The sequence below is a fragment of the Lucilia sericata genome, unplaced genomic scaffold (assembly GCF_015586225.1).
Source record: "Lucilia sericata isolate MDLA Ls3-8-SP2 unplaced genomic scaffold, ASM1558622v1 Contig000168F_arrow, whole genome shotgun sequence".
Classification (NCBI taxonomy): domain Eukaryota; kingdom Metazoa; phylum Arthropoda; class Insecta; order Diptera; family Calliphoridae; genus Lucilia; species Lucilia sericata.
In genome coordinates this window covers 219,239-234,206 of record NW_023994197.1, presented here as the reverse complement: position 1 = coordinate 234,206, position 14,968 = coordinate 219,239, and the positions used below count along the sequence as shown (strand labels likewise).

General features: G+C 32.7%; 1 protein-coding gene across 2 annotated transcripts; it reads left to right on the top strand.

Annotated features, from left to right (window-relative positions):
- Positions 1-5,598: 5,598 nt before the first annotated feature.
- On the top strand, positions 5,599-9,346 carry LOC119601478. 2 transcript variants are annotated; one of them, XM_037952431.1, is made up of 2 exons: positions 5,599-8,331; positions 8,925-9,346. In XM_037952431.1, exon 1 carries the CDS (start codon positions 5,670-5,672, stop codon positions 7,584-7,586), a length of 1,917 nt encoding a protein of 638 aa, XP_037808359.1. In that variant the 5' UTR covers positions 5,599-5,669; the 3' UTR covers positions 7,587-8,331; positions 8,925-9,346. The 2 variants fall into 2 exon arrangements, with proteins under 2 accessions (XP_037808359.1, XP_037808357.1); XM_037952429.1 differs by lacking the exon at positions 8,925-9,346 and adding an exon at positions 8,388-8,585.
- Positions 9,347-14,968: the final 5,622 nt, after the last annotated feature.

Sequence of the window (14,968 nt, the reverse complement as noted above, 5' to 3'; positions counted from 1 at the left end):
TTTTGTGTTGTACAGTGTTACTTAACATGGTGAATTAATCTATTTATTTACAATCATTAACCAATGCATTTTTTATTGATTATATCTGAAATGGTTATATTTTTTCGAACGGCTTATAGATTTTGCTATAGTTCTCATTAATAGCAATCTATAAGTATAATTTTATAAATTTTAATTATGTATGGCTTCAAAATAAGAGAATGTTTTCATTCTAGAAATAGCTCAAGACAAACGAAAACTCATTGGGCGAATATTATTAAAGGTATTTTTAGACTACAATACTGAGTATTAATACTTGTCAAAAATGTTTGTATCATAATACAATTTACTAGTCTAAATATAATTTGTAATTTGATTTTCAAAAATATTACTGATTTTTTTGGCATACGGTCGGTATTCATAAATTTTTTAAAACAATTCAAAAACTTTTTATTTTCAAACGTATTCGGGATGTATTTTATAAATACAATAAAAAACAAACAAAAATTGTAAAATATATTAAAAATAAGAACGAAAAGTGCATAAATAATTGAAAATTGGATAAAAAATATTACAAATATTATAGTGTAAACATAAAATGTATTTTTCGGATTGATTTTTTGAAAATGCGAATTATTTTCATAATATTTTTAATTTGAAGTGTGTTAATACTCAGTATTGTAGTCTGAAAATACCTTAATGATTAAAAATTCATTATTTATAAAATGTGTTTGCTTAAAAAAGTCCAGTAACCACATTTTGGCAACTGGCAACGCAACTGAAGTGGCAACTGAGATATATAATTGACCTATCAATTTCTTTTGTGGTTAGCCAATTACTGTTTATTATTTGCAGCTTCCTTTTCAGAATTTAAATGACAAATAATAGAGTCCGACCGAACTCAAAATTTCGTTCGGTACCGAACCCAAACTTCGGTAAATTTGAAAGTTCGGCCAACCCCGAACTTTGTTCGGTTTTCAAAGTTCGGTGAACACGAACTTTTTTTAAATGAAAAATGATACTTTTTATTTTTGGTTTTTAAACGATTTATTGACAATGATATAATTATCTGTAAGAGCACGCTGAGAAACAACATGGTTGTGATAACCATGTTCTAAGAACAACATATTATGATTAAAATTATGATTGTAGTCTAAACATATCGTTATTGTAACAATTTTAAAATATCATATTATTAAATATCGTCAAAATATTTCATCATGATATTTTTGTATTTATCATAATATTGTTATACATGATATTATGATCCAATGTGATCAAAATTTCGTTTTAAATATGTATCGAAATCAAAATGAATAAAAAATATATATACAATACTTAACACAATTCGCAAATTTCATTTTGCGAATTTATATGAAATACTAGTATTTTTAAGCCTGTTATAAGCGAACATTATATGGAGGCCAGGTCCAAATGTAAACCGATTTTGTCCATTTCGAATACCAATCAAACTGCAACAATAGTTTAGGTCCTATCGTTTTTTCAAGAGACTGACTGACTGACAGACATGTCTAGATCGTTTGAGAATAAGAACCTAGAAAATTTCGATGTTACAAATGAAATTAAAGATTTATAATCGAAACTAGATAATTCAAATTAAATGTTTCACTTTTCTTAACTTTTTAATCAGTTCCTGGTTAACAGTTTTTCGAATCAGCCGAAAAAATGAACGGTTAAAAAGGCGTTTTGTACCTATGTATATCCGAAGTTTATTGTACAGCCAGGATGTATGATAACTTCTGTAAACAGATTTTCAGCATTTTTAAAACTTTTTGACGATATAAAAATATGATAAAAAAACATTTTATAAAAAGTTCGGCGTTCGGTGTTCGGTCAAAATTTCGCCGAACACCGAACATTGACCGAACCTCACTTTTTACCGAACTCCGAACCCGTACCCGAATGTTCGGTCGGACACTAATAAATAATATAAAAACCGTTAAAATGAAAATCTATATAAAGTTTGGAAATTAATTTCATACACAAGTATGAAGTTACATTAATGTGCTTCGCAAAAGTGCCATTTTTTCGAAACGTTCACGTTTATTTTTCCAACATTTAAGCTTCTCCCACAAGGACTTATTCAAGAGCACATTTTCGAAAAAATATTCTGTCGCCTGATGGCTCATCAATTTATTATTTTTATTTTCATTTAATTTAAAATATTTTTGTTAATTTAAATATTTTTTTGTGGGCTATCCTAATGTTGTTTAATTTTGTCTTATTTACCAAATTGTTAGTGATACTTATTGTAAGATCATTGTTGTTGTTTACTTCATTTGTCCGTTAGGATTTTTTTTATATTGTTTTGCATTCCTTTTTGTTCTTATTTGTTTACGAACTAAACGCATTCTTTGTCCCTATATTCTACTGCAGTAGTTTCGTTCAGTTTATTTATTTGGAAATAAACTGTTGTAAAAATACATAGACAAAAGAATTTGTAGGCTCAGTATTAACTGACATTAATATTAAAGTTTAGTTTGTTGGGGATAAAGACTGCGGTAAGTCGCTTAAATTATTTATAAGTTTCTTTTGTAATAATTGTATTTTTTAATAGAAATAAACGGTTGCTCAAATATATGCATCATTAATTTCACATTTGTGGTTCATTTATTTGGGACTTGTTAAATTCGCTGTCCTCAACATAAAGGCTCAGGTCGCAGCCAGCGACAAATTTTATTTCGCATTCCTTGGTGCGGTTGTGTTCCATGTCTGCCGGAACAACGAAATTTATTTGAAATCTTGAGCGAAGGTGTTCCAAGGTGCCTGAACAAGATAAGCCTTTTTTTGATTTGTGGTTCTAAGCTGCCGGAACAAATAAAATATTTTGGATTTTTGATTTGTGGTTCCAAGCTGCCGGAACAAATTGAAATAATTGTGAAGTGGTTCTATATTTGCTGGAACAAAGTGTTTAAAATAATTGTGTGCATTTTTGTGGTTCCTTATATGACGGAACGAGTAAAACTTTTATTAAGCTGAATTTGTGTGAAGTTATTTGCTGTCCTGCCGGAACAAATTTATTTTTTGTGAAATATTTGGAGTGTGTTGCTGTTTAATATTTGTGATTTGTGTGCCCTTTGAAAACGTTTGAGATTCGTAATGCAACGGTCGCCAGCTAGAAAAAGCACTCGTTTGCAGACGGCAACGAGCCAAAATGTGAAAAGTTCCACGCCTGCCGAAACTGAAAGTTTAGCAAATGTGTCTCAAATGCCGTCGGTACAAAATGTCAGTTCTGTCGCCCCCGGAACAACAACAGCAACTAGTGCCTCCATAAGTGCCCCTAGAGAACCGACACCTGCCATATCAACGCATAACATTTTTAGTTCATCAATTGAAGAGCCCTTAAGTCTGCCGCCGTTGGTGCCCGGTCCTAATGCGAGAACCCAGCCACCACAAGCTATATCGTCTGATAATGAGAACCTGCAACGACAAATTGATATCCTGCAAGCCCAGTTGGCAAACGCTCAACGTGCTTTAAGAGCAAATCAAAATTTAAATATGCCAAGTGTTATTGGACAAAATGCGCCAGTAATTCAAAGTATGAGCAGTGGCCCTGAAGACATGGTTGATCGTCGGAATCCAACGCCATATTGCTATGGTAGTCAGTCAGACCAGTTGATGACATCTCAGCCTCTTTTTGTTTCCCCTGCTACAGTGTCCATGCCAGTACAACGCAAACTTTATGATCTGCCTGAATTTTGTGGTACTGCCGAAGACTGGCCAATGTTTTTGTCTGCCCTTGAACATTCGACAGCCGCATATTCGTACAATAATTTTGAAAATTGTTTGAGATTGCAGAAGGCTTTGAAAGGTGAAGCCAGAGAGTGTGTGAAGTCGTTGCTCATCCACCCAAATAATGTGCCAACAGTTATAGAGCAATTAAAGCTACAATATGGTCGCCCAGAGTTGCTTATTCGATGCCAGTTGCAACAGATGAAGGAAGTTCAGCCCATAGCAGAAAACGCGATCGATAAATTGGTGCCATATTCCATTAAGGTCAGAAATTTAGCAGCATTTTTGGAATCTGCCAATGGTCATCAACATTTGTCGAATCCAACTCTGATGGAGGAGTTAGTCCAGAAGCTTCCAATGAGTAAACGTTTGGATTGGGCCCAGTTTGCTTCAACTTTTCCTCAATTGCCGACTATTTCGGATTTTAGTACCTGGCTCCAGCGTGTTGCAAATTTGGTAAGAAGTGTGCAAATAAGTAGTTCAAGTGGCGGTAGATCTAGCAGTGATCCAAAAAGAAAAGTGGTTTTATATGCTTCTGATGGCCCAGAACGGCAGTTAAAATGTTTTTATTGTGTTGGCCCACATAAAATTTTTAATTGTAAGAAATTTATAGAATTGAGTGTGCCTAATAGATGGAGTGAAGTGAAGAGATTGAAGTTGTGTTTTTCGTGTCTCAGTGGTGGCCATTCATGTAAAGATTGTCGTCGGCGCAAGCAGTGTCCCATGGAAAAGTGCCAAAGAAATCACAATAAATTATTGCATGAAACTAAACCTAATGAACCAAGCGAACGATCCGTAAATGTGCAGCCAACAGAGAGATCTTCAACAGTCGAGCCAGTGCTTGGAACACAAACTTGTTTGCTGACAACACAGTTGGATAATTTGAATAATTTGGTGGCAAGTTATTTTGAAACAGAAAATTTTGGTGTTAAGGCTCTACCGGTGATTGAGTCAAGAGACGATTTGCGTGCACGAGAGATATTGAGAAATTCGACGAAGAGGGTTGCCGGAAGATTTGAATCCAGACTACTATGGTGTAATGATGACGTAGTCCTGCCGGATAGCTATTCCATGGCACTTAATCGATTTTTTGGATTGGAAAGGAAAATGAAAAATAATGCGGATTTTGGTGTGGCCTATAAGAAAATAATAAGTGAATATTTGAAAAAAAATTATGTACGCAAATTATCATTGAGTGAAGTTGATACATTTCATCCGAGAACGTGGTACTTGCCCCACTTTGGTGTCGTTAACCCTAATAAGCCAGGGAAAATTCGTTTGGTGTTTGATGCGGCAGCAAAGGTGGAAGGTGTCTCATTGAAGTCAAAGTTATTGAAAGGCCCTCAGCAGTACAAACCGTTGCCATGCGTTTTGTTTAATTTCAGAGTCGGTTCCGTAGCTGTATGCGGAGACATAAAGGAAATGTTTCATCAAGTTGTTGTTGCTGAAGAAGACAGGTGTTCGCAGAGGTTCTTGTGGCGAGATAATGAAAGTGGTCCACCGGAAGTGTATGAGATGCTTGTGATGACGTTTGGAGCTGCCTGTTCACCCTGTATTGCCCATTATGTGAAGGAAGCAAATGCAATGGAGTATCGGGATCATTATGTAGATGACTTTGTAGACAGTTTTGTTAATCCGTCAAAAGCCATTGAAACTGCCGTACAAGTTCGTGAAATACATAAAGCTGCTGCGTTTGAAATGCGTAATTTTACATTGAATTCATCAGAGGTGGTTGTGGCTCTCGAAGGCAGTTTAAATCATCAGGTCAGTTTCTTAGGTGGCTTAAAGAGTTGGACGGTTCAACTGAAAAGGTTCTTGGCATGCTTTGGGATCCAAAGGATGACGCGTTCAAATTTGTTTTGAAATTCCATCGTGTGAATTCGGACGTGATCAATGGTAAAAGTTGTCCCACAAAGCGTGAGTTGTTATGTGTCGTAATGTCCATTTTTGATCCAATTGGTTTTTTGTGCCATTTTATGATAACTGCCAAACTTTTGATGAGAGAAGTCTGGAGACATAGAGTACTTTGGGACGAGATGTTGCCCGTGTCATTACAAGCGATGTGGAATAATTGGCGCCAAGAGCTAAGAAATGTTGTCCATGTAAAGGTTCCACGATGGTATTTTGGAAATGGTTTGCCCTTGGAGTTAGAGCTGCATGTTTTTGTTGATGCCAGTGAAGATGCCTTCGGTGCAGTGGCCTATTGGAGATATACAACATCTGATGGACAAATAGGAGTGTCGTTTATATCTGCCAAGTCGAAATGTGCCCCATTGAAATGTATGACCATTCCCAGATTAGAACTACAAGCCGCCGTTTTGGGGACCCGATTGATGGACACTATAATGAAGGAACACGATCTCAATGTTTCTCGTCGAATCTGTTGGAGTGACTCTACAACTGTCATTAGCTGGATTGGTTCTGAAAGTAGGAGATATAAACCATTTGTTGCCCATCGAATTGCCGAAATACTTGATTCGACACGCCCAACTGATTGGAGATGGTTGCCTACGGATCTAAATGTTGCCGATGACATTACAAGAGCTAAAAATGAAGTTGATTTTGCTATTGAAACACGTTGGTTCCAAGGGCCACAATTTTTGTATGAAAACGAAGCTGATTGGCCGAATAAGAATTCTGAGAAATCTGATGATTTGTGTGAAGAAGAACTACGCCCCAAATTTGTCATGCTGGTTAGTACAAATTTAGTTATTGATTTTAATCGTTTTTCTTCATTTCTCAGGCTTAAACGTACTATGGCTTGGGTTCTGAGATTTATTAATCGTTGCCGAAAAGATGATAAATATAATGTTTCGAGATGCCTATCTGCTGAAGAGTTAAGGGTTGCTGAAACTAGTCTGTGTCGTCTGTCCCAAGAAGAGTGTTTCGCCCTTGAAATAAACATTTTAAAATCTGGTGGTTCTTTAAAAAAGGAAACCGAGTTATTTTCGCTTTCGCCTTATTTTGATGAAAATAATTTACTTCGAGTGAGCGGACGTATTGATGCTGCGAGTTGGTTGCCTTTAGATGCTAGGCACCCCATTATTTTGTCGCCCTGTCACCGCTTTGCACAACTATTTGTTGCCCATGTGCATAATAACATGAGACATCAAAATCTTGAGGCTACCATAGGCGAAATAAGGAAAAGGTTCTGGATTCCACGACTACGAAAGCTGTTGAGTAAGACCACATCAAATTGCAACATTTGTAAGATTCGACGTGCCGTTCCAGTGGCTCCTTTTATGGGATCATTGCCAAGTGATAGACTAACTCCATACGTCCGTCCATTTACTTATACTGGTGTGGACTATTTTGGCCCAATAAACGTGACTGTTGGTAGACGTCATGAAAAACGTTGGGTTGCCCTGTTTACGTGCCTCACAATCAGAGCAGTACATTTAGAAGTGGCTTATGATCTTTCGACTGATGCGTGTATTTTGTGTATACGGAATTTTATAAATCGTCGTGGCACCCCGTTGAAGATTCGTAGCGACAACGGAAAGAATTTAGTTGGAGTTAACCAAGAAGCCCAGCAATTTGATGAAGTTTTTGATCTTGTTAAAATTGAAGATGAGTTGTCCACAAAGGGCATTGAATGGCAGTTTAATTGTCCACATAATCCTGCAGAAGGTGGTATATGGGAGCGAATGGTTCAATGTGTTAAAAAGGTTTTAAGAGTAACTCTTAAAGAAGTCGCCCCAAAAGAGCACACATTGCAAAGTTTTTTAATTGAAGCCGAAAACATCGTAAACTCTCGCCCATTGACTCACTTGCCTGTCAGCCTTGAAGACGAAGAACCATTGACGCCAAATCATTTCTTGTTGGGATCTACAAATACAGCTCAAACACCATAAGGTATTGAAATAACAAAGCCAGTGGTACTGAAAAAGCAGTGGCGAATTGCTAGACAGCTACGAGATCATTTCTGGAAAAGATGGATTATTGAATATTTGCCCACACTTACAAGACGGTCAAAATGGTGTGAATATACCAAGCCTGTGGCTCCGGGTGATCTTGTACTAATTTGTGATCCAGCTGTTTCCCGTCGAGATTGGAAGAGAGGTCGTGTCATAAATGTGTTCCCTGGCAGTGATGGTGTAATACGGAGAGCTGATGTCCAAACAAGTAGTGGAATACTTAAACGCCCGGTTTCCAAACTAGCAGTCCTTGATTTGGATGGTGAATCGTTGCCGATCCACGGTGGTGGGAATGTCGCCTGATGGCTCATCAATTTATTATTTTTATTTTCATTTAATTTAAAATATTTTTGTTAATTTAAATATTTTTTGTGGGCTATCCTAATGTTGTTTAATTTTGTCTTATTTACCAAATTGTTAGTGATACTTATTGTAAGATCATTGTTGTTGTTTAGTTCATTTGTCCGTTAGGATTTTTTTTATATTGTTTTGCATTCCTTTTTGTTCTCATTTGTTTACGAACTAAACGCATTCTTTGTCCCTATATTCTACTGCAGTAGTTTCGTTCAGTTTATTTATTTGGAAATAAACTGTTGTAAAAATACATAGACAAAAGAATTTGTAGGCTCAGTATTAACTGACATTAATATTAAAGTTTAGTTTGTTGGGGATAAAGACTGCGGTAAGTCGCTTAAATTATTTATAAGTTTCTTTTGTAATAATTGTATTTTTTAATAGAAATAAACGGTTGCTCAAATATATGCATCATTAATTTCACATTTGTGGTTCATTTATTTGGGACTTGTTAAATTCGCTGTCCTCAACATAAAGGCTCAGGTCGCAGCCAGCGACATATTCTGAAATTGTATAAATATGGTTTCAACTCTTTGCGACCACGAAATTCTTTACTTATAGTTGGTACAGCAATTAAATATGGACTATAGTGGTTATTTTTTTTAGAAGTTTAACTTTAAATGCATATTACTACAACATGTAACCACTCTTGACCATTAAATTTGATGGACTTATTCTTTCAAGTTGTTGAATTAATTTGTTATGTTATGTTTAATACATATACATACTTTGTCTACTGATTTGTTGACTTTTCAATTCTCAAAAATATTTTCATTCGAAATAAAACATTTACAACAAAAGGTTTTGTGTCCAGGAAACTCAAAAAATAAAATTATTAAAATTTTCAAGAAACTTTAAATTAAAAAAATTTTGAAGATATCAAGAAAAGCAAGAATTCAGAAATTTTACAAGATATTAAAGACATTTTATAAAGATTAAAATACTTCTAGATTACAAGAAGAATCTGTAAGTAAAAATGGATTTTTCAAAACACATCAAGCCTCTTCAAAATGAATTGGATTGCCCAATCTGGAAACCCAAGATGCGTGATTTATTGGATCATCATGAAGGAGCAGTTGATTTTATAGATGGTAAATTAGTGAAACCAATACCACTACCAGCCACCGCAACCCAGCGGAAAAAATGGTAGGACTTCGATTTTTAGGCCTTCTAAGAGACATATTTACTCATTCTAAAAGATGCGATACTCATTCCTCAATGCCTTCTCGCGGAAGATATTCCACAAGCATACAGAGACTGAAAATAACGGGTCCACTTTGTTTTTATATAATATATATAATACATGTTCCTGCTAAATTTTACACTCCTAAAATTAAAATCAACGTCCCTATTAAAGAAATTCTAAAAGGTTTTGTTCTAAAATTACATTAAAATTAATAAAAATTTTAAAATTCTTTTGAATTTTTAACTTCAAAACTGAAATGTTATAAGTTGGCATCAAATAAAACAAAATGAAAATGTTAAAACTTACCATTTTTTAATGTAATTTGCGCCCTTTTGGGTTTCAGAAAAAAAATTCTCAAGGGCGTAAGTTTCATATCTCCGTAAGTAAAACAAAAACTGCAAACTTTTCTTCAAATAATAATTTGTCAATAAGAAATAAGCTTAACTTGAGAAAATATTGAACATTTTTTGTTTATTTATCATTTTAGACGGTTTTTTGCTTCTCCTGAAAAATTTGTTCAATGTAAGTTAGGGCTTTTTGGATTTCATATGACGATATACATACTAAATCGAACTCAAAAGACTTCTGTTGAAGGTAAGAGCCACATGTGCTATGTTTTAGAAGCCTAGAATAAATCATTTAAGAATAATTGGAAGTGACTTAAAACTAACTTATGGTAAACCACAAATGAGTCAGAGGTAACTCAAAAGCTAACCACTTTGCTTATAAAATGCTATTCAGTTTTTCAATGTAATGTCATAGGAACGAGTCAGTAATCACTCATTATACCTCATGATGAGTTAGCTTCTAGTGCATAAATAAAAGAGCAGCTTTTAGTTACCTGTGCAATTTTCTTATATTCGTATACATACATACATACTTTGTTTTTACCAAATTATTACTTATTATAAATGCAGTCAATATCCAGCAATATTCCTATCTACATATCATACATGGGAGTAGTTAATTATATCGACTAATTAATTGACGATTTCATTAGCATTAAATTGAAAAAAATTATAATTATTATTTTTTTTCACTAGCATTATTTTGTCTAATGGTAATGCCTTTTAATGAAACGATTTTATTAGTAATTATTTAAAAATAAATTATCATTACCATTATTCAATGGATTTTCGAACATTGGTTTGAATTTCGAAATTAATTTCGAATATCCGAACATTATAATGTATTGTCATTAGGTGAAATCATGCATGCCAAATTTAGCCCATTCGGACTAGAAGAACTAGTTTTAACAGCTTTAAAATTTTTCCGAACACGAGTTCGAATTTTCGAAAAAAATTTTTAGTTTTTATGACATAGAGATTCATTTAAAAACATAAAAAATTTTTCGAAAATAACTTCGAATTTTCGAACTTAATTTCGAATATTTGAACATATTATTGTATTCTCACCAGATGTACCTATGACTGCTAAATTTAAGCCAATTTGGGCTGCGGGAACTGGTTTTAAAAGCTTTCAAACCTGTGCTCGAATCTTCGAAAAAATTTCCTGAATTCTTATCAAATATATTTTTCGACAATTACAAATACTAATTACAGCCTGTTTTTCTAAAACAATTTACAGCCTGTTTTTCTAAAATGAAAATTTGTCTTCGTTCTTAAAAATAACGAACGAAATTGGCTTTACTTTTTTGTAACGAAAAAAATAGATTGTCATGTGAGTGGCAACGAAAGTGATTTACAGCCTGTTTTTCTAAAATGAAAATTTGTCTTCGTTCTTAAAAATAACGAACGAAATTGGCTTTACGTTTTTGTAACGAAAAAATAAATTTTCATGTGAGTGGCAACGAAAGAGCTTTATTTTTCTATATATTTTTGGTTTTTTGAAAATGAATTCGTTCGTAATAAACGAAAGAAATGTCAGAAATAGACGATAGGCAAAGGCCTTTCGTTTGCCCAAAAAACAGCGAAAATTATACCAAAATATGAAATAATATGTGGCCACTTGAACCTGAAGGCAATTTGCAATACAAACCTTTAAATTTCTGGACACATTGCATAGAATTTTCATGTTGTTTTAAAAAAAAAAAAACATTTTTTCATAATCTAATTTTTTTTGTAAAATTATTTTATTTTTGTTTATTTTTTAGGGTTAACACCAAACCCCTTATTACTACATGAAAAAATATTTAAAATTTCAGAAATGAAATACGTAGGCAATAATGTTCTGTTACGATAGAAAAAGCTCATTTCATTTCAGACATTTTTAAACGAAAACCAAAGAATAAATAAGAAATGAAACTGTTGTCAAAAGTACCTAAGTCTACTGTCATCCGGTACCTAACTCTAAGAATGTATTAGTAGAATTCTCAAGTCGACATAGTTGCTAAAAATCGTATTGAAAAATATTGAAAAAAATATTACATTTCAATTTATACTTTGAAAGGTTTCTTAAGATATTTTCCACATATTTTATCTACAAACATTTTATAAACACGTCTATTTGTTTTTTAATCTATAATATTGAAAAAATAAATTATTTATTTGAAATATCTTTTTCGTTTACCATACGAAAATTTACAACATTGTTTTTTTAGTTTTATTTTAAACCAACAAAAATTCAATGTCAAAAAATAAAAAAATATTTTTTTTTCGTTTGTAAAAAATATATTATTTTCGGGCTATTAAATGTGTTTAAATTGTGCAAAAAAAAATATAAAATATAATGTTAAGTGATAAAAAATATTTCAAAGTGCTATTATCCTCAAATTTTCGCGAAAAAGTTTTGAAGTTTGGAGAGAGAATAACATTTTTACATATGTGTTGGATTAACACAGCACTCGTCTGTGAGAAGAGCGTAACGTTATTGTTGTAAAAAAATGACAGCGTTTCACTTCTTGTTTATTCTTTGACGAAAACTTTCAAATGTTTTATAAAAACCTAATTTTAAACTTGATCGTAATAAAATGAAATGTTCGTGTGAGAACTAAATTGTTTTAGAAAAACAGGCTGTTAGTTCTCACACGAACATTTTATTTTATTACGACCAAGTTTAAATTAGTTTTTTATAAAACATTTGAAAGTTTTCGTTTAAAAATGTCTAAAATGAAATGAGCTTTTTCTATCGTAACAGAACATTATTGCCTACGTAATTCATTTCTGAAAATTTAAATATTTTTTCTTGTAGTAATAAGGGGTTTGGTGTTAACCCTAAAAAATAAACAAAAATAAAATAATTTTACAAAAAAAAATTTAAATTATGAAAAATTTTTTTTTTTAAAAACAACATGAAAATTGTATGCAATGTCTCAAGAAATTTAAAGGTTTGTATTGCAAATTGCATTCAGGTTCAAGTGGCCTCATATTATTAATTTTCGCTGTTTTTTGGGCAAACGAAAGGCCTTTGCCTATCGTCTATTTCTGACATTTCTTTCGTTTACTACGAACGAATTCATTTTCTAACAAGTAGGAAAGTATAATCGGGCATGGGCGACCATATGATACCCTACACCACTGAGTATGTTAAAAATGTGGATTATATTTAATAACAAAGCATTTAAGTTGTTGACCTTAATTCCGAAATGTTTTAACAATTTGTTGAAAAAAGTAATTTTCTAAAAGAGAGGTTATATGGGGGCAAGGGTAAATATGGGCCAATCACTATAATTTTGGTACATATTTTTTTTTTTTTGGTACTTTACGTTAACATTAAGAGTTATGTATGCTGGATTTCATCGTGATACTAGTGTTTATTAGTGAATTATTGACCATCAAATCATTTTCTGAAAGGGATTTTGTATGGGGGCTAGGGTCAAATAAAGTCTGATAATTACGAAAATCGGTAGTATTATTAAGAAGTTTATAGAACTAAGTTTTGCCGTTTTTTGTAGAGATACTACAATATTTAACATAATTATGAACTCAAAAGCCCTTTCCGGGGGGTAGGGTTATATGGGGGCTAGGTGAAATAATGGACCGATTTCAACCACTTTCAATAAGCTTCGTCGTTGGGCCGAAAAACACGTAATGTCCAATTCAGCAAAATATCTTGAAAATTGCGACCTGTATCGGACAGACGGACGGACGGACATGGCTTAATCGACTCAGAAAGTGATTCTGAGTCGATCGGTATACTTTAAGGTATAAGACCAATATTTTTGTGCGTTACAAACATCAGCACAAACGTATAATACTCTCACCATTATGGTGGTGTAGGGTATAAAAACCAAAAATATATTGAAAAATAAAGCTCTTTCGTTGCCACTCACATGAAAATTTATTTTTTCGTTACAAAAACGTAAAGCCAATTTCGTTCGTTATTTTTAAGAACGAAGACTGTAAATTTGTTTTTGAAAATTCATTAACATTATCAAAAAAGTTATAATGAAAAAAATATCATTTTCATTAAATGGTACTTAAAATATTTTTCATTAGAATTTTTTCTATAACTGGTAATGAAATTTTAATGCTTAGAGCGTGTGCCAAATGATAGCAAAGTTCTATGGTGGATTGTAATTTTCCTATGGTGGGAACATTTTTACATTTTGCTGTGCCAAACGATCTTTATTGATTACATTAAATTTTTAGCAAAAATTTAACTTGATTTTTAGTTAAATCACTAAATCCTACAGGGTAAAATGACTTATTTTCTGATCGTCAACATAAGCATACATACGTGTTTTTTGATTTAAACATCTTACGATAACTGTTTCAAAATTAAAAACAAATTTTCGTCTCATTAAAATTTTGGTTTATTTTCATTAAATTATGTTGGATCAATTTCCTTCGTTTTAATAAATACTAAGGGATCGATTTTGGGTTTTTATTAGATCGCTCATATATGATCCATATTGTATATTTTATTTATCATAATAATAATTCGAACTATAAAAAATCATTTTTGAATACGATGCTGCTAAAAAAGGTCCCTCACTAATAGCAAAATATTTGGAAAACATAATAAAAGAAATCAAGATACATACAGAGGCATAGAAAACAACATAACCCTAAAAATGGATTTCAAGTAAAACTGTAATATTGTTATCAACCAAAAGTAAAATTAAAGGGACCATACACAACACCAGCATGCTGGCACAATAATTTGATTGTGCTTTCATGCTCGAACCCTATATGACACCAGCATGCTTGTACAATATTCATTTTTTTCAGAAATTTTGTGTGGTAAAGGTCGTTGCGAATAATACAAATATTACATAGAACTGACCTGTTCTGTTTACCGCAAGCATGAAATCGACCCGTAGGCATATAACAATTATCCCCAAACTAATAATAAAAACTAATAATAAGCAAATTTCCCCATACACAGTACAAGCATGTTGGCACAATCACAAAAAAATCAAATTAAGTTTGATATTACACAATCTGATGGCACAATCGCACCACAACCCCATACACGTTCAATTACTTGCACAATTACTTGTTTATGCCAGCATGCTGGTGTTGTGTATGGACCCTTTTAATTTGAAATATATTTTATAAAAAATATTTCCTTGGGCTTAAATTGCTCCAGAATATGGGGTCTGTATGTAAAATGAGCCATTCTAATCAGAGTTGGGGGTAGTAAATTAACTTTTAATTACCACTCATACTTAGAGATACTGCAAAACATGAATTGGATAATATCAACATATACAGTAATATGGTGAATGAAAGTTTTTCATTAAAAATTGTTAAAATTGATTAATTTTTTTCTATTCCTAGTAAATAAGGGCAATAACGACCAATAATTTATAAAAAAAATATGAAGAAATGAGAACAAATTTCACCGATAAATTGTCATTAAAAACTTCGTTAAT

Coding starts and splice junctions, on each gene's coding strand:
- LOC119601478 (XM_037952431.1), top strand. CDS start 5,670: ATGTCCATTTTTGATCCAATTGGTTTTTTGTGCCATTTTATGATAACT.